The sequence below is a fragment of the Berghia stephanieae genome, chromosome 8, assembly GCF_034508935.2.
Source record: "Berghia stephanieae isolate SIO BIC M18660-M18661 chromosome 8, UCSD_Bste_1.3, whole genome shotgun sequence".
In the NCBI taxonomy this organism is placed as follows: domain Eukaryota; kingdom Metazoa; phylum Mollusca; class Gastropoda; order Nudibranchia; family Aeolidiidae; genus Berghia; species Berghia stephanieae.
The window spans coordinates 29822177-29846809 of NC_088367.1; the positions used below are offsets into that span (position 1 = coordinate 29822177).

At 34.5% G+C, this 24633-nt stretch overlaps 1 protein-coding gene across 2 annotated transcripts in view; it reads right to left on the minus strand.

Moving 5' to 3' along the window:
- The window catches only part of LOC144978485 (uncharacterized), a 69311-nt gene extending 44936 nt beyond the window's left edge, over positions 1–24375 (minus strand). Inside the window, exons 1-15 of one of the 2 annotated variants that reach the window (XM_078924631.1) lie at positions 24325–24375; positions 18094–18370; positions 17745–17865; positions 16647–16747; positions 15858–16055; positions 13217–13343; positions 12282–12391; positions 11491–11682; positions 9764–9903; positions 7412–7543; positions 5643–6638; positions 4894–5035; positions 3855–4007; positions 3241–3391; positions 1211–1404 (exon numbers count right to left, since the gene is read on the minus strand). In XM_078924631.1, the coding sequence (XP_078780757.1) occupies positions 1211–1404; positions 3241–3391; positions 3855–4007; positions 4894–5035; positions 5643–6638; positions 7412–7543; positions 9764–9903; positions 11491–11682; positions 12282–12391; positions 13217–13343; positions 15858–16055; positions 16647–16747; positions 17745–17865; positions 18094–18291 (2955 nt within the window). In that variant the 5' untranslated portion in view covers positions 18292–18370; positions 24325–24375. Of the gene's footprint in view, positions 1–1210; positions 1405–3240; positions 3392–3854; positions 4008–4893; positions 5036–5642; positions 6639–7411; positions 7544–9763; positions 9904–11490; positions 11683–12281; positions 12392–13216; positions 13344–15857; positions 16056–16646; positions 16748–17744; positions 17866–18093; positions 18371–24275 lie in introns of both variants that reach the window. The other variant, XM_078924632.1, reaches the window with a different exon arrangement.
- Between the last annotated feature and the right edge of the window lie 258 nt (positions 24376–24633).

Sequence of the window (24633 nt, forward strand, 5' to 3'; positions counted from 1 at the left end):
ACACACTCACTCACTCACTCTCTCTCCCTCTCTCTCTCTCCCCCTCTCTCTCTCTCTCTCTATATATATATATATATATATATATATATATAAATATATATATATATATATATATATATATATATATATATATATATATATATTTGTTTTTGTTTGTTTTTTTTTCTTGTTTTTGTTTGTTACCATACACAATTATTCATGCATATATTTCTCTTGCAAAAGCCCCCTCACAAATATTTCTTTGAAACAAAATAAAACAAAATAAAACTTATTGATCTGTATCAATTAAACGCATTTCTAGTCTTTAGTAGTCTTCATCTGGTGAGAATAATACAATTGCCATTCTGACCGAGTGTTCAAAAGTTTTCTTTGTTCTCTAATTTAATTCGACACTTTGTACGTAGAATAGTGAACTCTATACTGCATTGTCTGCTGTCAATAATAGCCGATTACTGAAGTGATTGTAAAGCGGATGTTACTTTAAATTGTCGATGAATGATATGTTTATTCACCTATTGTCTTATGTCTGGTTCGTTTTGTATTTTTGTTCATAATTTTTGTTTTCCGTGAACATCTTATTTTTATTTCTTCCTTAACTGAAACAGAGAGGTTACAGTGTTCTAGTGTGATTGCTCAAGTTGATGGAATCATATGTTCATGTCACTATTTTATTTCTGTCATTTGAATTGAAATTTAGTGAAACGTATAGCAGAGTCACGTGGGAAAGGACAAATTAATGTGATCTACCATCTCAAAACAGTATCATGTAGGAGTGATATTGATGCTTGAAATGGAATTTATAGTAAAAGAAAAACAAAAAAACAAACAAATGAAACTTGAGTTAAGTTTCATTCTTCTATTTAGCACAATATATATATATATATATATATATATATATATATATATATATATATATATATATATATATATATATATAAATATATATTATAGTTTTATAAAGTACATATCAACTTAAAATTCCATATAACCAGGCTCTGTTATCTATTATTGAAAGTCACAATCTTTAGCCTGCGATCAGGACACAGTCGCCTGAAACACCACATGCACAAGATTTCGATTATAATAATATGAGAAACAGACATGTATGTGATTGTGGTGAAGGAGAAGAAGACAAGAAGAAGAAGAATGTGCAATTTCATTGTTAGTCCCCCAATAGTTACTATAATTAATTATACTATGCATAACTCACCTGTAGTAAATTATTAAAAGCCAAATTGAGACTAGTTAGCAGACATGTCCTGTTGACACAAGTAAAAGCCTGAAGGAAATTGTGAGAGAGATCAAGCTCCTGTAAGGTGATAACCTCGCTCAACCCATCGCAATTTGTGATTTGGTTGTGGGATAGGTTTAAAGTGTGCAGACGCCTCAGGGAGCTGAGATCAGCTGGAGTTAGGAGAAGATGGAATAAATAGGAGACATAAAATATATATATTAATGATACTTATTATGATACTTTTACTTGAAATAAAAGAAATATAAGCAAATTTATATAGACCATTTCTATGACTTCGATCAACCATCGCAGTTTGTGTTCTGGTTGTGGGGTAGGTTTAAAGTGTGCAGAAGCCACAAGGAGCTAAGATCAGCTGAACTGAGGAGAAGAGGGAACAAATAGGAGACATAAAATATATTATGATACTTTTACTTGAAATAAAATGAATATATGCAAATTTATATAAATTGTTGGGATAGGTTTAAAGTGTGCAGACGCCGCAGGGAGCTGAGATCAGCTGAAGTTAGAATTAGAAGTATAACTTTAAGTTATAACTTGAAATTTAAATAAATATGAATGTTTAAATTTGTATAGCTCATTTCTGTGACCTGATTTAACCCATCATAGTTTGTAATCTGGTTGTGAGAATGGTTTAAAAGGTACAGGTGATGCAGGGTACTGAAAGAAGTTTGGGTAAGAGGCGGGTAAGGCAGGGAATAAGGGAGAGTGGGAATGAAATTTATAGTAAATGAATTGATGAATGTTTTAATTGAGATCAAATGAATATGTATATTTGATTGAAAATTTTCACGGATTCGCCATGCTTATTGTGCAGCTATGTGGTCTAGTGGTATAACACTTGCTTTCGGATCGGAAGGTCCTGAGTTCCAGCCTCGCTCAGTGCATAGTTGAGTCCTTGGAAAAGACTCGTTACTCACATTCTCTCACCGTTCTCAGGTGTAAAATGAGTACCTGGCCGTTTACAGCCTTGTCTCTGTCCGAAAAAAATTGTAACATCACCTAACAGGCGCCATGTCCGGTCCTAAATGTTTAATGTTGCTGTTGGCCAGGGACCCCGTGTAAAGTGCTTTGAGCACATTTAGTGGATATTGCGCTTTATAAAAGATCATTTTTTTTTTAAATCTGCTTCACAATGCCTAACTTAGTATTCCCCTAGCAGGCCATTTTGAAACAAATTCCCGTTTCAGACAATACAGGTCTTCATTTAGACATTATTTTTATACTGACACTTAAACAACATTCGTCCCCGCTTACAGACGATCTCATTAAGATCTGAGTTGGGTGGCACGATAATTAAATGTGAAAAGATTTAGCTATTATTTTTAACCATCCAATCACTGGCCATCCTTATCATAACTTGACTTTGCTGCAAAATTAGACAAGCACTCCGATATTAACGTTATTAAATATAATTCTATTCTTGATTACTTCTATAAAAATTGATAAGTGCTACAGGTAAACTGCAAAAATTCCAATGAGTTGGGTTTTTTTAAAACTATCTGTAATCTAAGGGATACCAATAACTGTTGGAAAAGCATTTGCTAAACAAGAAAAGGGGCGGGTTTTGATCCAAGGTTAAACCAAAGTTTCCTCCCGAAATCCATACAGACCCAGAAGTGATTGGATAACTGAGTCTGTTAGATTTGGTGGAAAAAATTGTGCAATAGATCAGCATCCTAAACAAAGGGTATCAAACAATTGTCACTGTATATTTAACACTGCAGAAACCATTAATAGACTCGATGTCTGCATCATCACAAGACAGGCTCTAACATGGAATAATTAAGGTGGAAGAAAACAACGGAGGCCAAGAAATAGTTGGCAACGGACCACGATTGAGGAAATAAAGAGGGGTGGATACACTTTGAAGCAGGTGGAGAAGTCAGTCTAAGGTATAGTCAAATGGCAAAGAATCACTGACGGCATATGCTCCATCTGGCTTTAATAAGTCAAAGTAAGTTCTTCCCTTCATAGGTGTTACTCACCAACTTTTCCGATGTTATTGTGGCCAAGATCAAGCCATCTTAAGTTGATGCACCCTTGTAGTCCATGAATACTACCCAGTTTGTTGTGAGACAAATCGAGGTACTGGAGGGACCCCAGATCTTTCACATCCACAAACTCTATATCATTGTTCTGGTGGTGAAGGGAAAAAATCATCTTATTTACAACTTTTCATTCTAGTATCATAAAACAATCATTGCTAGTGTTGTGGGTAGTGGTATTTGAAGTGTAATTTTTGCTCTTGTATTTATAAAATGGAGTATCAACGAACACACGAGAGAGAGACAGAGAAGAAGAAGAAGAAGAAGAAGAAGAAGAAGAAGAAGAAGAAGAAGAAGAAGAAGAAGAAGAAGAAGAAGAAGAAGAAGAAGAAGAAGAAGAAGAAGAAGAAGAAGAAGAAGAAGAAGAAGAAGAAGTAGAAGAAGAAGAAGAAGAAGAAGAAGAAGAAGAAGAAGAAGAAGAAGAAGAAGAAGAAGAAGAAGAAGAAGAAGAAGAAGAAGAAGAAGAAGAAGAAGAAGAAGAAGCAGAAGAAGAAGAAGAGGAAGAAGAAGAAGAAGAAACGAAACACTTGAAATAACAGAATATATCAACTCACAGATGCATTAATGAACATCAAATGCTTGCAGGCTGTCAGTCCATCGAGGCAGACCAGATGACTATGGGAGACTGTAAGGTATCGAAGGTTCCAGCATTGTGACAGGGTGTTCAGTGAATAGCCTGGAAGGTCCTGGAATTCCACGCAACTCACCTGGAATACACAAGTGAGGTGGGATGGGATTGAGTTATGAAATGGTTATTATACTTTAAGCCTCGAAAGTTTGCGATGTCAATGGAAGGAACAAAATTGACGTCACTCAGTTCTTTGTTATTGTGTTTATACAACCATTTTTATGAGTAGTTCTCATTAAATTATATCAGTCAGACTAAAAACGTTAAAGTCTACACATAGTTTTGAGTGATGGTACGTTACATCCGGTTGGTGGATGTTGTGAGTACTTTACCTTAAAGCATAGAATCAATCTGGTATTATGCCAGAATGGACTATGTGAAGAAAATTTAGCTTGAAGTAAAAAAAAATGATCAGAATTATAAAGTTAAGAATTTCAAAGTTGAAGTATTGGATCTCATTCTCATCAGTGACGACACCAAAATTTACTCAAATTTATAAGTGGAGCTTAAAGATGCCATACACAGTATCGGGTTCATTCCGCCATACTACTATCTGGTGACCATTCTTACTTATTCGAACCAGCGACCACCTGAGCTCTAGCTCTTCGGTCTTGTGCCATGACGTAGAAATTAGACGTCTTTTGTTGAGTTCCAGGTGACTATACTACAGGGTGTTACTGATGCTTGGATTCGATGAGAGGAATGTGCATCTCAGGGCTTCAAGTATCTGGTGACCATTTGTCACATATGATGAAGTTGTCATTTTTTTTATTCACTTTCCTTAACTAACGTTTGCCAAAGAATTGTTTCTGTGTGTTTCAATTAATAATAATTTAATATAAATAGAATTGAGAATGTCTATAATATTTGTCTATTTATTTTTGTATTGCGCTAGCAATTTCCGAATTGGTAATTTATGTTTTCAAGTTTGTTGGGTTTTTTAAAATCTATTAGTTCTAATTCACCTGTCTCAGACTTTCGGCTTGAGCTGCCGCTAGCACCACTTGTTCTGGAATAGGTGACATCTTTTTCTTGGCAGATGTTGGTCTCTTCACGACTTTAGCTGTAGATGTTTGGCTCAGCTTCCAAGGCTCATTGCTCACTTTACTGATAATAGACAAAACATAACGGTTACACAAGGGTTAACATAGGTTGAGTTGAGGAAATTGGCTCATTGCTCTCTCTCTCTCTCTCTCTCTCTCTCTCTCTCTCTCTCTCTTTCTTTCTCTCTCTCAACCTATCTATTTATCTCTTTATCTCTCTCTCTCTCTCTCTCTGATGACCAAATTATTATGGTCTCATGTTATGATGGAAAAACTCTCAAACCAACACAAAATATTCTCAACTACAAAAATGATTTTTTTAAATGCCCAAACTTTGTATAAAGCTAGACATTATAACATTGAATTTGGAACCAAGAATTATGATGATGATGATGATGATTATTATTATTATTATTATTATTATTATTATTATTATTATTATTATTATTATTATTATTATTATTATTATTATTATTATTATTATTATTATTACTATTATTATTATTATTATTATTATTATTATTATTATTATTATTATTATTATTATTTATTACTATTATTATTATTATTATTATATTATTATTATTATTATTATTATTATTATTATTATTATTATTATTATTATTATTATTATTATTATCTTTTCCTTGGCAAACTTTTGCACAACTTACCTCCAAGGAATACAGTGTTTCATCCAACTTAGTCTAAGCTGTTCTGTTGGACTGGGCTGCTTTGGCGGTTGTGGAGCTGTTACAGCAGACAACGTTTCTTGCTCTTGTGTACTAAGTGATGTTGACTTAGAAGCATCTGGCGTTGATTTGTCTGATATCATGGAATCGTCCATGGTTATAGACTGTTTGGCAGGTGGAACAACGGCTCTATGTCGTGAGATTGTTGATGTTGAGTCCTGTGATTTGGGGCATGGGGAGCTTGGAGGATGAGGAGACAACGCCTCTGGAGACACAACACCAGCAGTAGCTCCTGGTTTTTCTGTATTGGCTGAATCTGACTGAGCCATGGTGGTTTCTGGTGATGAATTACGCTGTTTCTGAACTGATGTTATGTCCTCTTTACAGCTTTCTGTTTTAACATTCTGTTCTTGTTTTTCATTGTCCTCTTTTCCATCCTTACTTGTCATGGTTTCTTCTGCGCTTCCTTTTTCTATCCTATTTGAATCACTTGATTGGCTGTTCTTTGACATCAATTTCTTCTCGTTTTCCTCTTCTTTTTGTCTTCGCTTTTCCTCCTCAGCGTTCAGTTTCTCTTCTTCTTTTCTCTTTTTTTCTTCCTCTCTCTTTTTTTTCTCTTCCTCCTCTTTCTTTCTTTTCTCTTCCTCTTTTAATCTCTTCTCCTCTTCCTGCTTCCTCTTAGCCTCTTCCTTTTTCTGTCGCTTTTCTTCTTCTTTTCTCTTCTTTTCCTCTTCTTTTTGCCTTCGATCTTCTTCTTTCCTTCTTTTTTCTTCCTCTTTCCTTGCCAGCTCTTCTTCTTTTCTTTTTCTCTCTGATTCCTTTTTTTCTTCTTTTTTCCTTTCCTCTTCTTCCTTCCTTGCCTCCTCAGCTATTCTATCAGCCTCCTCCTTTTTCTGTCTTTCCAATTCCTGTTGTTGTTTCAGTCTTTCTTCATTTTCTCTTTCCTCCTCTTCTCTCTGTTCTTTCTCTTCTTTCTCCCTGTGGAATCGAAATAATGATAAACAAATTAAATGATTTTAACCTTTATGATAAAAAGATTAATTTTTTTTACCATCTTAATTAACAATTCAAAATAAATAGATATGTAAAAGTTTCATAATATACCATTACTAAATTAGTCATCAATATATTATCAAATCACTCCCCTAGAACTGAGACTTACCATAATGAAGCATTTGATATCAAATCAAACCATAATTCTTTTGTGCTTCAGTGAAATTCCTACATCGCACCAATTCTACAGACCATTGAAATGACAACTTTTCTGAATATAGCTTGCACCAACAAATGACTTCAGATAATGAAAAGTGCAAAGAGAATTCCGAGTTTCCCTTTTCCACATCACACAATAATACTGACTTGAATAGATGTATATGAAACAGTCCAGACAAAGCAAGAAAGAAAATACAAGAAAAAAAGCCATCCCAAAAACCAGTCTTCAGTTCAGACAAAGCAAGAAAGAAAATATGAGAAAAAAAAGTCATCCCAAAAACCAGTTTCCTCGACAGGGGATCAAACCTCAGACCTTCTGATTACTGGTCAATCGTACAACTATTACCGTGTAATAGTTACACGTCTGACCAGTAATCAGGTCTGAGGTTCGATCCCCAGTCGGGAAGACTGATTTTTTGGGAATTATTCTTTTTCTTGTATTTTTCAATATTTTGTCAAGCACCGTTTCATACACATTTGTTCAAACCTTTATCTTACAGCAGTGCCTGCTCCCTATTTTCTCAATAATACCGACTTACTTTTTCTCTTGCTCTGCTTTGAAGTCAATTTCATACTGGATTTCCATGATTCTAATTTGCTCTTTTTCTTTTTTCCTCAACTCTTTCATCTCTGCCAAATCCTTGATTGCTGCAATCATCAGACGACGAGTCCTGGAAAGTAATATAGTTTAATAATGCTTTTACATGATATCTCACAAACCTTATCTATAATTTTTTTTTAATGCTCTAATCCATTGCCTCAAGATAGTTCTATGTCAGAGTAGAGCAGACACCAAAAATGTCAGAAGTATACATTTTATGTTCACTCTTTTTTTGTTTACTTCTGTTTGTGGGCAATTAATATGAACGTTTTTTCATTGTTTGTCTATTGTTTTTTGTTGTTGTTTTTGTTTTGTTTTGGTCGTTGTTTTCTTTTTATTTTTCCTTGTTTGTTTCTTGATGTGGTTCCTTTCTTTTCTTTTTTGTGTGTACTGGGTTTCTTTTTTTTTGGGGGGAGGGGGGTTGTTTGTTTGTTTGTTTGTTTGTTTGTTTTTGTATGTTTGAGTTCGTTTGTTTTTGGGTTTTTTTTTATTTTGTTTTTGTTTTTTGTTTTTGTGTAATTCAGATATTTTATAAAACTTCCTTTGAAACAGCATGAGAATTGAATGCAACTGTCGTTGTTTTGATTAAAGATTCAATTTCAAAAAGCAGTTCATCCCAAAATTATACCATATTAAAAAGGTGGGTCTCTTTTTCTGGGTCATGAATACAGAAGGAAAGATATGGGCAAAAACAGCCGTTATTGAAAAAAATAAATAAATAAAAAGGGGAAGAGGAGGTAGACAAAGAATGACAAATATGGAGAGACTCAATAATTAGATGACTGGTGGACGAAGACAGATGTGAAGTTTTTGAAGAGGGCTGACGGCAGAGATCGTTGGATTTTGCAGACCTGCCAAATTGAAATCTTCAAATTTAGTAATGTTTATGTCAATTTTTAGTAAATTGACAAAGAAATTCGTAATTTCTGAAATTATGTATGAACAACCACAATATTATTATTATTAGTAGTAGTAGAAGTAGTAGTAGTAGTAGTAGTAGTAGTAGTAGTAGTAGTAGTAGTAGTAGTAGTAGTAGTAGTAGTAGTAGTAGTAGTAGTAGTAGTAGTAGTTCTTCTTCCTCTTCTTGTTGTTCTTGTTCTTCTGCTTATCCTTATCATCATTATTATTATTATTATTATTATTATTATTATTATTATTATTATTATTATTATTATTATTATTATTATTATTATTATTATTATTATTATTATTATTATTATTATTATTATTATTATTATTAGTTTTATTATTTAAGTTTGGCCATGAAATTTTTCTAAAATTCGTAAAATTACGAAACATTCGTAAGATTCGGCAGGTATGATTTTAAAGTAAGCAAAAGACTTGGCCCTTGATGGTGCTATATTTTCTTTAATATCTGAAGAGCCTCTTTTTCTTTGAAACAATATGAATTAAAATTAGGCTGCAAGAATATGTGGGCTGTTATAGAATTAAATACCTAACAAAATACCAAATAATGATCCTTCTATGCCCAAAAAACTCTTCTTCCTTCAACAACTAAATTATAGAAATGGTAATAGGATAATAGAATTAACAATGAAGCAGTATGGAAAAGAACACAGCAGAAACCAGTGGGAGAGGAAATAGGAAGAAGACGATGGAGGATCGGACACACCCTTAGAAAGAATGACTTCACTATAGCAAAGAAAATATTGGACTGGAACCCTGAGGGCAGAAGATCAAGAGGGAGGCCACGAGGAACATGGAGAAGAATTAAAGAAGCTGATATACAGAGAAGTGATAAGACATGGAACGAGATAAAAAAAAAAATTAGCTCAGGATAGAGAAGGATGGAAACTGTTTGTCTTAGGCCTATACCCTGACCCAGAGTGTAAAAGGCAATGATGATGATGATGATGATGATGATGATGATGATGATGATGATGATGATGATGATCATGATGATGATGAATAGGATAAAGTAAGACGGAAGATGAGTAAAATCACATCTAATCAGATATGAAATAATTCCATTTGGTCTGAACCAGTAGTCGTGGTTTGAACTAAATATTGTTCATTCATTATTTTGTATCAGTCATTCTGCTTAGACCTGTATAAACCTTTATTCTAGTCCCTCTGTATTTTGTATATCTCATCATTATCTTTGTTGTTTTTTGCTGTTGTTGGAAGACATTATTGATCTTAAAATTTTTCTTGTTCATTTCTTTGTTCGTTCATTTGTTTGTTTTACCTCTTTTTCAAAGTTATTATGTCCATAGTTGTTTCACTGTTGGAAACAATAAATATATGAAACGAAAGGTCAAGGACCTACTTGTATCCTTTATAGACTCTTTGAATGTTTAGTGCTGCCTTTTGTCTTCTTTCACTCAACTCCTGCATCATTGACTTCTTCATCATTTCAAAAGTGTGTTTTTCTTCCTCGTATGCAGCATTTAACTGTTCCAAGTTAGCCTGGAAATTAAAGAGTAAGTTTAAAACAATGTAAAACGAATCTGTTCAGTTAGCTCCATCTTTTTCGTTTATTTCACAGACTAGTGTCTTAATCAAAGAGTAGCAAGCAATTGTAATACTCTGTTTAACTCTCTCCTTACCAACCATAGGAAAATCATCACATTCGCTACGATCCAAACAGAACTTTTATCATTCAGATTTCGTTTGTAAATCACACAATTTAAAGACAAATGTTTTATTATAGCTATAAAAACGTGACACTGTGTTGTAAAGTAAATTTTGCTGATCAATATTATGCATAGAATGTATTTGTTGCTTTTCTGTTTGAGTAAGAAAAAAGTATTTTTATGTTGGGTAGGTGTGAAATTTGGGGGAAAATTCTGAAAATGGCTGGTAAGGAAGGGTTAAAGCTAAAGAAACCTGAAAAAACTCTGGCTCTAAAGGCCTTTTTAAAAAAAAACTGAGTTTATGCAAATGTTGCTGCTTGAACTCAAAGAAATAAATAACAATAGTCAAATGGAATGGCAACTTCAATATAATCAATGAATACAGATAATGTGGACGTTTCGGGTTTCCCATTGTCAACAATACACGATGAATGAAACTCTGAAGATGAATGCATTTCATTCATCATCATACAGGATATTGGTATTAGGTGCTAATGCCATTTTTAGACTAAGGAAGTATTTTCGTAAACCAGGAGAACCTCTAAATAGAATGTCTATCTCTGACACGTCAAGGAAATTGTGTGCAAGCTGCCTTTACGATAGGCATATATCATGAAATGTCTAATCAGTCACTCAAACTCTCATACTTAATTTGTGACCAACTGGCTTATGTCGAGGCAAACTTGATACTTGAAATTGAATTTTAAGTTTAACCTGTAAAAAAAATTTGAATAAATAAAAATGTCTTCTTTGAGGATATGGAATTTATTTTCCAAAATGTTGAGAAAAAAAAATTTGATTTCCTCATTCTAATCCTTTTTACTTTATACTTAATTGTCTTGAGCTTGAGATTGAGCTTTTATATCAAGTAATATCCACTAAATGCGCCGCTTTGGCAAAAGGTCCCTGATAAACAGCAATACATAACATGTAGAATGAGACATGTCACCTGTTAAGCAATATTTTTAAAAAATTTCCAACAGAGACAATGGTGATATTTTAGACCTGAGTTGAGAGTTGAGAGAATGTGAGTAAAGAGCCTTTTTCCCAAGGACGCAACTATGCACTAAGCAAGGCTCGAACCCAGGACCTTCCGATCATAAAGCAAGTGTCATATCACATGGCCACATAGCTGCATTACTTCACCAACTTCACACTACTAGTACCAGATTGAGGTCACATTTAGGCTATGTTGTGAGTGCAGGACTGGGTTTTCTTTCAATATAGATTGATGTAGAGTGACACATTGTATTTCTTAGAGCATTTGGGATGGTATGAAACAAGTGTAAGATGAACAATTTATTAAGTTTCTTTTGTGTTTTTTGCTTTGTTGTTGTTGTTATTGTTGTTGTTGCTGTTGTTGTTGTTTTTTTTTGTTATTGTTACTGTCATTTTTAAATTGTACATGTAAAAAACCCACCTGAAAACTCTCATACTCTTTTTCCATGAGCTTCTCGTTGTTTTTTATTTCTTCCTCTACTCTCTTCTCCTCCTCTAATTTCCTTGTCAGAAGAAGCTCAGCTTCCTTTTCCTGCTGGTGTCGGAAGTCCCTTTTATATTCTTCTTCTTTCAACAATTTCTCCTCTTCCTTTTGATGTTGGATATCAAACATCTAAGGAAATAAGAAGCGGGGATGAAGGTGGGGGGGGGGGGGGAGGGGGGGGGGAGAGAGATAAGGAATTAAGTTTAGAAGAGGTTGTAGATTAAAGACAATTAAATTTGTTTTGTTGGAGTAATCAAAATATATATCAGTAAATTCAACATGCACAATCATAATATATAACAGTGTAATGCCATGGTTTTGAATCGTCTAATATACCCCACAATGTAAAAGTTAATTACCCAGCAGTCCTTATGGAAACAAATTTATCTTTCATACAGTATAGGTCACCTGTCATGCATCTTTTTGTACTACTCCTTTTACAATATCAGTCATAGCTATTGCCAGGTTTGATTAAATACAGGTGTCAAGTGAGATATTGTTTTACCCAAGGACACAATTTCAGAGCCAGGATTTGCATTCACTGTAATCATTATAAAAACACTCAATATTGCTTGAATGTCTTTACCACATTACAGGACAAGGAACAGCAGCCTTGAGCCACAACCATCACTTTAACTTCCTGTACAACATCTCATTTATTGTTCACCTATAACAATAATTTTTTCACAAAATAAAAGACAAGTTACTGACAATGATGGATTAACTACCTCTCTCAGTTGCTTTCTGCGTTCGTCAGCTTTGGATTCCGTCTTTCTTAATTGTGTCTTGATGAACTCACGAAAGTCAGTGAATTCAGATGCTATGACAACTGGACCAGCTAAAAATATTTGAAATGAATAAATAAGATATCAAAAAATTCAGTAACAGGTCTTACAGCAATGTGATCCACTACCTAAAACCAGTTTTATTTCGGGCTAGTTTCAATGTTAAAAACTGAATTTATAGTCAAAGCTATGAAATTTAGGTTAAGTTTGTATATCTCATTGAGTACAATAAATATGTACAATGTCTAAAGTGACGATATTAAAATCTGACATTTCTAGCATTTTAACTTTGAAATTACTTTTTGGTATCCAGTTCAGCCTTATTCTGGGGCAGTTGGTCACAAGTACTTCGGGATACTAATAATCCAATCAAAACACCTTTTATAACATTTCGTTTTAAAATTGATTACGTTTAGCATATCAATTTTGATTACTTCCCAAATATAGTTGCTCTTTGTTGTTGTTTTGTTGGGGTTCTTTTTGTTTTGGGGGGGGGGGGGGTTGTCTTGCTTGCTTTTTCGTTTCTTTTTTTTAAAAATTTGGTCCCTGATAAAAATGAAAGGTCAAAACATCGAGAGGTGATTCATCTTGTTTCAATTAAATTGCAAAATTCGTCTCCATTTCTTTCTATCATACAGAACAAATAAAGCCCCCCCCCCCCCCCCCCCCCCAAACATGCTATGTTTTTTTTTTTAATCACTGGTATGGATGTGCATATGCAACATACACGATAGCATAGGAAGATATTCTAGTACAAAGGACATATCACAAATTGACCTATTTTTAAAGGAAAACGAAAAAAAAAATGAAAATAACATACGATTTTAGTCCTTTTTTTTTCTTTTTTTTTTTTTTTTGGGGGGGGGGGGGACACAGACCTTTCTCTTGATTTTCATCTTTAGATGCTAAAGTCGATTCCTGCCTTAGTGGTGATTGCTCCGTCTCCTTGTTTTCCTCTAGAGATGTTTTCTCTCCCTCTTCAGTTGATGACTTTTCTTCTCCTTCCTTCGTTTTCACAGAATAAAATGTAATGAATAATAACATTTTGGAACATTGAGAATTATCCTTCACATTTTGTTAACTGATAGATTTTTGAATAAAAAATTCACTTTTTGGATTTTTTTTACCAGTCAATTGCAACAGATTTGTCATCATCCTTGACTTCATATCTTCCATGCATTTTTGTATACGATTTGTGATGGATTAATTTTTTTTTTTTAATTGAGCTTTTATATAGCGCAATATCCACTAAACGTGCCCAATAGCTTTACAAGGGGGCCCTGACCAACAGCAACATGAAACGTAGAACGAGACATGACGCCTGTTAGTTGATATTTTTTTTTTCCGCTCTGTTAATGGCCAGGTTTTCATTTTACACTGAGTATGGTGAGAGAATGTGAGTAAAGAGTCTTTTCCAAGGACTCAACTATGCACCGCATTAGGCTCGAACCCAGGACCTTTTGATCCGAAAGCGTGTGTCATACCACAAGACCACATAGCCGTATATGGATGGCATTAATGTTACTTGAAAGTAATTATGAATTTTTGAGCCAATGATATAGAAATGGCACAGTAAATGGTTGATCATTGATGTCTCATGATCATATAAAATAAGAGTTACCTAGCTGTAAAGGCTAATTAATATTGGGTGTTGTATCGACCACGAGGGGACAACATACTCATTTTAGGTTATCAAAATATGACTCGTCATTCTTAACAAAATGCGCACCATCTGTGAGATATCAATGACATGTGTTGCAGACTGTTCTTTCAACTCCAAGAATATGCAGTATTCTAATTTTAGGCAAAAATCACTCCTATGGCCAATGACACATAACTTTTATAAATATTGGATGAAACTATACAATAAAATGGGGGTTTTTTTACACCTGACAAAACCATTCATACCTATTGGACAATTACACCATCAGTATATTCTTTAATCTCTTGCTTAGTTAAGGTTTTCCCAAATTAAAGGGAGTTTTTTTTAACGAGGGAATTAGTATGATGGCTGAAATAATTGTTCTTGAAATGAAATAAACTCGAGTAATTTACCCTATAGAAAAAGAGCTAACATCCAACATATTCATTAATACCACCCTCTTGCAGTAAAATACTGCTGACAATGATGATGGTATTGATGACAGTGATGAAAGTGCAAGAGATGGTGCAAATGATTAGCAAAATGTGTGGATCGATAAAACAACCTGACAACTCTGCTGTTTTTCAGAATACATCGACATGAAAAGATCTGTACAGTGGAATGATCACTGGAAAGACTACATTATTTCTAAATAAATAAGAGGTTTTCAAGCTTTATTATTCTTATATTTGGTATAAAAAGATATAAACTTTTGTTCTCACTACTGTTGAACCCGCAATACTTGCGTGGAAATATAGGCCTTTACAAACAGGCACTCATCTATATTGTTGTGTGCCATTGTACTGTGAAAATTAACATGGATCGAGACAAATCTGTTGAGCCAGCAACAATCAAAATTGGTCCGGTAATAAAGTCTATAGGTGTGTGCAAATGAATCTGGCAACAAGGTGGCCAGATGGTAATTTCCAATATCACCCATGACCTATTATTATGCCCTAGTAAATTTTATAAATAATCGTCTGAGAAAACAAGTGATAAAATTACCCTTAACCCCCTCCTTACCACCCATAGGAAAATCATCATATTTGTTACGATGCAATCAACATTTTTGTCATTCTAATTTCTTTTGTACATCATAATAATAAATAAATAATATTTGAACAAAAAATGTTTGCTATAGTTAAAGTATATTGACACTGTGTTGAAGAGCTCTTTTAGCAGAAAAAAATTATGTATAGCAAGAACTAAACAGATTGTGTTTAAAAAAAAAAAAATTGAGCTTTTATATAGCGCAATATCCACTAAACGTGCTCAAAGCACTTTACAAAGGGGTCCCTGGCCAACGCAACACATAACATGTAGGACAAGACATGACTCCTGTCAGGCGATATTACAAATTTTTGGGACAGAGACAACGCTGTTAACGGTCAGGTACTCATTTTACACCTGAGTACGGTGAGAGAATGTGAGTAAAGAGCCTTCTCCAAGGACTCAACTATGCGCAGACTAAGGCGTGAACCCAGGACCTTCCGATCCGAAAGCGAGTATCAAACCACAAGACCACATAGCCGCACAGTGTTTGGGTGAAATAAATCTATTTTTGTATAGGTTGGGTGTGAAATTTTGGGGAGAATCCGGAAAATGGCCGGTAAGGAGAGAGTTAATTTAGAAAAGCTTTGAAAGTTAGTTGTATGTCACTCTGTTAAAAATAGATATATATTTTTTTTAAATAATACTCTGCTAGTTGGCAAAAATTTGACATTGGCTGTAAGGGACAATTTTGACCCCAACCCCTATTTATTTTTTGAGGAATAGATTGCCATGTCATTTCAACCTTACCTGCTTAGGAATGAAACAGATTTCATCATGCATTTATGGTGTAATGATAAATCTTTAAACATATGACAATAAAGTACCTCAATAGCCAAAGGAAGTCCTTGAAGTCTCTTGGCCCTGTCATCAAGGAAAGCATTCACTTCTTCGTCAAGGTCATCATTCAACTTGTTTATCTCTTGTCTGGCTTCTTCTAGCTCAGTCTGAAGTTCAGAGATTTCTTGATACTCATTATCCACCATTTCCTCATTGAAATCGTCCTCGTCGATATCCCGCAGCAGCTATAAGGATTAGATTTCCAAAATAAATACATAGATAAGTGCTATTCACCTCACCCATGCTGTATTTAGCCGACAAGGCTACAGTTATTGTCATTATCATCTCTAATTATTGCTTATTGTATTTTTCTTTTTGAACAGAAGACATTTTCCCCGAAATCTGTCAATAATAGTTTAATTACATGTTAAATTTACTCGTCTACAAAACTTTATGACTTTTTAAATTAGGGGAGGTCATCTGGAATGTATTTTTTTCTTTTGAAAAATTGAGCTTTGAGCTTTTTTTATATAGCGCAATATCCACGAATGTGCTCAAAGCACTTTACAACCTAATAATAAAATAATGCCCAAATTTTCACACGCTTTTATTTCAATTAGAGTAAAACACAAACAATGCTTTACATTGTATATCCCCACCAAACTATTCGTAGTAGTCTTAAAATGCATCTAATATATAAAGGGATGATTAAACTAATCTTTGAGTTTGGTTTTTTAAATATTTATTTATTTTTCATATTTTGTGTAAAGTACAATTCTTTTGAAGGACATGGTCATAAATATTCAATAAATAAGTGACAATTAAATTTTATAAACCTTTTCCCTAAATTCTTCCATCGTCATCCCTGCCTCTGCAGCTGCTTCTTTCAGTTCTTGAAGTTCACTGTAAATCATCACTGAATTGTCGTTATCAGGCTCTGTGGATAAGATTCACACTTTTGAAAATCTATCAAATTCTGTGGACAAGATTCACACTTTTATAAATCTTCCGAGTTATGTGGACAAATTCCACATATTTAAAAATTTATCTCCATACCCTACAGAAAGCATTGCCTCATAAAGTTTGAGGTTAACCTTTTACACTTTGGGTTCAGTTTGACTCTAACCAGACAAAAGATCTGGATGTTCTCATCAAGATAGTAGTAAACCTGTCTTCTTGAAATTTTAGAGAATTAAAATAATTATCACAGTGGCTAACTTTGTAAATTAGCTTATAATGTTCAAAAAGATCAAGTGATGCTTCAATGTTCTTGATATATGTGTTCTGGGACAGTTTCTTTCCAACGAGTTTCAATGAACTAGAAATAATTATTCATATCTATAGATAGAATGAAATTGACGTCACTCAGCTCTTTGTCATTGTTTTTAGCAAGCCAGTGTTATGAGAAGTTCTCACTAAATTGTATTAATCAAACTATAAACGGTCAATGTTACACGGTTTTGTGTTTGGTACATTATATTCAGCTGGCAGAATGTTGTGAGTAAAATAACTAAGCACATGGCATCAATAATTTAATGGACAAGTTTGAGGCATTAACAATTGAGACACTGGCTATATTGTATCCTAAGGTGCCGCTGTTCTCTTGATGAAAATGGCTTGGAATTTGATTATATTGAGATAAATAATGAAAGAAATTATGATTCGTCATTGAAGGTTTTTAGGTTAGCAATTTGTTACATATACACTGTTAGAATCTATACCTTGAAAATGAAAAAAAAAAGTTTCCTCCTATTGCGAGGACTTATGTTAAAAATTGGGTTCATGTATGAAATTTTTCATGATTGGTGGTGGTGGTAATAATGATGATGATGATGATGATGATGATGATGATGATGATGATGATGATGATGATGATGATGATGATGATGATGACGGTGATGGTGGTGGTACAAAATCATTTTTAAAAAGCATACTAGGTCTGGAGCTATGGGGATCAAAGCCAAGCAAATCGTCACATTCTTCAAGCTCTTGTTCAAGCCGTTTTGTCTGGGTTTCTATACTTGTAACATACTGGTTGATTTCCAATGGAACACTCTGAAACATTAAATATTACAGTTTTTATAAGTGATCAGTAGATTTTTAAAGTATGCATGTGCAAAAATATCAGAGTGTTGTTGAATAACAAGTATAAAAGATAGAAGGAGAGAGGGGCGGGGAAAATGTGATAAAAATCATCAAATTATGGATTACTCGATTATTATTCATATTAAAGATATACCATGAAAAAAAAAGATGAAAACAAAAACGTCAATGCATTCTTACCTCATTTTCTGCATTCAAATCAAAGTTGAAGTCATGCGGTGAAAAATTGTCTTCCAAAAGAGGATCATCACTAACATCATCATAGCCATCCTCATTTAAATCTATGCTATCACCGTCGGCATTGATATCATTTAAAATGTCATCTTCAGTTGGTGAATCCATGCTTGATTGAACAACGGTATTCACTTTATTCAGCATGATTCAGTTACGAGTTAACAACATAATGATTGCTCAGCACAGTAAGAATATCCAAATATCTGATGATGTAAAGTGAAATCTGTGGGGGAAGGGGGGGGGGGTGGAGAGAGGAATAAATAGGTATGAACATAAATTTGTTCACCACTTTCTCATGATTATAGTGCATAGTACAGTAAAGCATGCATATAATGAACAATCCAGAAGAAAAAAAATCATTATATCAGTTGTTCTTTATTTCAGGAAATCGTTCTTACACATATTTTTCCATCCTGAGCCACCAACAAAAGGGATCTTAGCGAACAGCAACACAATGTAGGATAAGACATGCCACCTGTAGGGTGTTATTACTGTTTTTCTGTCATAGACGGCACTGCTGCCAGCCAGGTTCTTATTTTACATTTGAATATAGTGAGAGAACGTGAGTAAATCGTCTTTCCAGGAAATCAGCTTTGTGGTGACCATGGTGTGACTCAAACTAGGAATCTAAAAGTCATACCACAAAACCACAAATCCTAAATTGTGTAATGGGATCCCCACCTCAAAGTAGGTGATTTCCACTTCCTTTACTTCTCCTCTGCTCACTTTTTTTTAAAATATGAGAATCGAAATTTAATAATAAAGGTGGCATATCATTTTCCGATGTAAATATGCAAATAAAAGTAGAAAAAACATTGATACTTTGTAATTCATCTGTTACTAGACGCAATGTTTTATGAGTACAAATTAATTAGTGAATGTATGTGTGTCTCTTGTACTTCAAAAACTCCATGAACCACAGAGGTTACATCTTGCACCTGTCTCATCAAAATTGATGTATTTCCGGGTGATGCCAACTGTATTGATTGGGATCCCATACTTGCTTGTTTATTATATGAGGCATAACAAAATAAGAAAAGAATGGTGGTGGGCATACGCATGAGTTAGTTTTAATCATCAGTTCATTATAGCATGTTCACTGTACGCATTACAATTTCTTTGAAATTATTTCCCTCGACTCGTTACAAACGAGTTTAATCCCACAGTTTAGCAGTTATCTCAATGGTAATTGTTCCAAAATCTTGTGTTCTTCAGATGCACGGTGTTTTATGTTTGTTTATTATTTATTTTGGTCTTCTTTGTTTGCAAAAAGATTTTGGTATATGTCATATGTTGGGTGTCGTAACCTTCTGGTTTCCATGTCAACAATGAATAATGATGATGTAATAATGAAAAACTGTAATTTTTAGTATCATTATCATTTTTTTTTCATTTTATTTTAATTTTTCAAAGGTTGTGGTTTTTACACCCTCGTCCTCCCGTCTTTTGAAAATGTAAACACCATCAAATGCCTAGGTACCGCACTAACATCTGATAGTCGGTCAACTCAAGAAGTCAGTGGCCACCTCTCCCTAACAACGCTGGATAAGACCTGGAAAAATAAATGAATCACCTTTTCAACCAAATTAAAAATTTACAAGTACTTCGTGTTGGCTATCCTGCTATATGGATAAGAGAGCTGGACCTTGACAGCAGAAACCACTAAAAGAATCCAGACAATCTAAAAATAATACATGCTGATGCTTCTTGGAATTTCATAGAAATGACCATAATACAAACGAATATGTATATGCTCAAACTGAACACTTGGCAGGCCTCAAAGAACCTTTGCTTGTTATTAACTAAAGGAGAAAGTGAAAGTTGTGATGGTTTGGCCATGTGAGTGAGTTGTGATGGTTTGGCCATGTGAGTGTGAGTCGCTATACAAACAAGCCTCCTGCAAGGAACTTTACTATGGGACAGGAAAAGAGGGAGACAAACAAAATGGACACATTTAGACAGCCTAACCCTGATAAGGAAAGGGAAGGGCAGGACTGGTTGGGGAAGACATACTGGTGAAGTTGCACTCTCACTCATGTCTCCTCTACGACCGTCATGGACATGGTCAGGAGAATGAGTATGAGTATGAGACTTCCCATCTTTTACTTATACATTCTAATATTTCCAAATTCAGATAATTATCATGGGTGAAAACTTATTTCAGTGATTTAACAATCATTTCATATACTTTATATATATATATATATATATATATATATATATATATATATATATATATATATATATATATATATATATATATATATATATATATATATATATATATATATATATATATATATATAGGATATATATATAGGAAGTGGTTATTCAGTATCAGATACTGAATAGTGCTTTGCCACTATTCAGTATCCATAAGGAACTCTTTTTTATAGAGAGAGTGAAAAGTGCGACAATCTCGGTTGAACTGCTGACCTACTTCCAGATTGAACACGTGCAGTAACTGACAGCCCGATTCAAAGTTGTAAAAATATTTTGATCGAAATTTTTAAATTTCTGCTATCGTGCAATTAACATAGTTCAAAATATCAAAATAAGAGAGGCAGTCAAATACATTTTTTAATGTCTGAATAGACATGATTAAATGTCTCTAGAAGTTCAGTGACACCATGGCATGGTGCATATAAGCTGTTTGACTCTGAGCTTAAGGTTCGAGAGTTCAAATCCCGGTAAGGGTAACTTTTATTTATTTTTTTTCCCAATATTTTTTAAAAATTCCTTCTGTCTTTTTATATTTTTTTAAACTTTTGTTTTAATAATTTTATTTGTTTTTTAAAACCTACCTCTGTTTCAAAAACTAGCATCTTTCACCTTTCTAAGAAACATTTTGATTTTTCAGAACTTTAGTTCGTTAAAAAATACCGGCCAATCTGACCCGTTGAGTCGAATGAAAACGAAATTTTGTTGTTTACACGGTTCAAAGGAAATGTCGTAAATAAGCTTTCATGGACTTCCTGTGTTGTTTTTACAGTGTCACGTGACCTTTTTGAGAAATTTGTCGTCTGCTACAAATAATTAGACCGGTAGGGGGTAGATATTTTCGTTGGCGAAGAGAAAAAGTGAGTATTATTTCTTGGACTTGTAGAGAGGCCTAGGGTCCACCAGCAGTCAAGTTGATTGAATAAAAGAAAAAAAGGCCTTTTTTATCCGCCGCCACCACCACCGTGAGAGTGGAGAAGGGGGGGGGGGGTGGTGTTGCATGAAGACGAAAGGGAGAAGTGTCGCTTGGTGACCTTGTGTGACGTAGAGCATCTCAAGGATGCTGGCAGCAGTTGCAGGTGTTCTTAACCCCTTAACGGCGAAGCTAATTTTTTGCTTTTAGATAATAGCTTGCTTTTATCTTTATTATTGTTAACGGGGAATACAGCGTTTCCACCAAGAGAGCAGTCAGACTATCGCAACTCGGACTTCAATTGTCTATAATCGTTTTGCCGTTACTAGTCTTTTGATGATAGAAGATTTGGTGTTAGGTCAAAGATCGAATTTCGCCGCTAAAAGGTTGCATTGCTACTGGATTTGCTCCCCCCCCCCCCCCCCCCCCCCCACCTTTTTTTTCTTCTTTTTTTTCCACCTTAGTATTGTTGATTGCTATTTCCTTTTTTATGATTAGCAAGTGCCGTAGGAGTCTCACAGGATGCAGGAGTACTGCAATTAACCCTTTGCCAGTGACACTGATTTTTTTTGTTTTCAAATAATAGTCTTCATTTATATTATTTTTTAACGCAGAAAAAAAAAATAACGTTTCCACCATAAGAGCAGTAAGAATATTGATAAAAAGCGCTTTGAGCACGTTGGGTGGATATTGCCCTCTATAAAAGCTCAAATTCTTAAATTGTAATTTGTTTTTTGTCTTTTGATGAAAACGGTAAGATTTTATTTTTGGTCCAAGTAAGATTGATATTCGCCTTTAAAAGGTTAAGTTGTTTTGTTTTTCAGTTTTTTTTTTGTTTTGTTTTTCAAATGCGGATACGCTGCTTCTTCCTTTTTTTTTTCCTCAACTGGCAAGCTATCGCTGTACTTACCCGCATGGCTTGCACACACAAAAGGAAACATCAAGGTCACAAAACCTTACATCCAGGTCACAAAATCAGACAACTAGGTCACACATCAAGACATCTCTGTTTCGTTTGTTCCAAGATAGCAAAACAAACCAGACGTCTTGGAGTTCGAAAGAGCTTTCCATAAAATATTTGGTATTTGCAAGACCCCCAGAAACCAATTCCCTATACAGCTCTTGTGCACGGTTACTTATGACCTTGATTTCTTTCGTACCCACCCCAAAATCCCACTTATTGTGTGTTATAGGCAGAACATAATAAATAGCTGGGCTGCCACATGCGTGACTAAATTGGCCAAAGAGAGAATCTATACTTTGGCATTAGACACCAATTACCTGATGTCTTGGTTTTTAATCCTAGCCGAGTGAGAGAGAAAAAACAAAACAATCATACATGTATCTGCAAACAGCAGAACGTTTTCATTTTACAATGAGATGGGAAGGGGAAGGGATAACACTATGACAAGAGAGAGAGAGAGAGAGAGAGAGAGAGAGAGAGAGAGAGAGAGAGAGAGAGAGAGAGACCTTGATGTTTCCTTTTGTGTGTGCAAGCCATGCGGGTAAGTACAGCGATAGCTTGCCAGTTGAGGAAAAAAAAAAGGAAGAAGCAGCGTATCCGCATTTGAAAAACAAAACAAAAAAACCTGAAAAAACAAAACAACTTAACATTTTAAAGGCGAATATCAATCTTACTTGGACCAAAAATAAAATCTTACCGTTTTCATCAAAAGACAAAAAACAAATTACAATTTAAGAATTTGAGCTTTTATAGAGGGCAATATCCACCCAACGTGCTCAAAGCGCTTTTTATCAATATTCTTACTGCTCTTATGGTGGAAACGTTTTGTTTTTTTTCTGCGTTAAAAAATAATATAAATGATGACTATTATTTGAAAACAAAAAAAATCAGTGTCACTGGCAAAGGGTTAATTGCAGTACTCCTGCATCCTGTGAGACTCCTACGGCACTTGCTAATCATAAAAAAGGAAATAGCAATCAACAATACTAAGGTGAAAAAAAAGAAGAAAAAAAAAAGGTGGGGGGGGGGGGGAGCAAATCCAGTAGCAATGCAACCTTTTAGCGGCGAAATTCGATCTTTGACCTAACACCAAATCTTCTATCATCAAAAGACAAGTAACGGCAAAACGATTATAGACAATTGAAGTCCGAGTTGCGATAGTCTGACTGCTCTCTTGGTGGAAACGCTGTATTCCCCGTTAACAATAATAAAGATAAAAGCAAACTATTATCTAAAAGCAAAAAATTAGCTTCGCCGTTAAGGGGTTAAGAACACCTGCAACTGCTGCCAGCATCCTTGAGATGCTCTACTCTACGTCACACAAGGTCACCAAGCGACACGTCTCCCTTTCGTCTTCATGCAACACCCCCCCCCCCCCCCCCTTCTCCACTCTCACGGTGGTGGTGGCGGCGGATAAAAAAGGCTTTTTTTCTTTTATTCAATCAACTTGCTGGTGGACCCTAGGCCTCTCTACAAGTCCAAGAAATAATACTCACTTTTTCTCTGCTCCAACGAAAATATCTACCCCCTACCGGTCTAATTATTTGTAGCAGACGACAAATTTCTCAAAACGGTCACGTGACACTGTAAAAACAACACAGGAAGTCCATGAAAGCTTATTTACGGCATTTCCTTTGAACCGTGTAAACAACAAGATTTCGTTTTCATTCGACTCAACGGCTCAGATTGGCCGGTTTTTTTTTTAACGAACTAAAGTTCTGAAAAATCAAAATGTTTCTTAGAAAGTTGAAAGATGCTAGTTTTTGAAACAGAGGTAGGTTTTTAAAAAAAATCTTTATATTTTACGTGATTGCATGCTCAAGGCGAGTTGGACGTGCAGCGGAGGTTGGTCGGCCAAAGGCGAGGCTCTCTACCTCTTCTAATACGTCTATCAATATCAATCGACTTACGATCTGTTGTATTATTGTTACAATAATAAATAAAAAATTATCAATGCTCTCGATATTTGCAATGTAAGAGGATATATATCAATCCAATGTTGACTTGGTAAAAAAAAAAACACTGAATTACACGTTGCCACTCCATGAAGGACGGGGATAAAAATGAAAAAAGTGCATACAGTGTAAGGCCGGTGGTGATCAAAAGAGTAGGTTGTTTACATGGTTGGTATGTGGAAATAAAAAACTTGAATATCAATTTCAGTGAAACGAAACTAATGAAGTGCTTCAGTACAAGGAAAGAATCTGAAATTTTCCAGCGTTTTCAAATCGAAATGTCATTGATAAGACATCCGTACAGTTCAACGTGCACATATTTGCAGGTCTGATAATCGAAAACAATTATGAGCCTGTTTTTTTTTTTTTTTTAAGGGTTTTACGGCGCTTGCAACACATTAAGGTCATATCAGCGCCAGTAAAAAGGAAGAAAA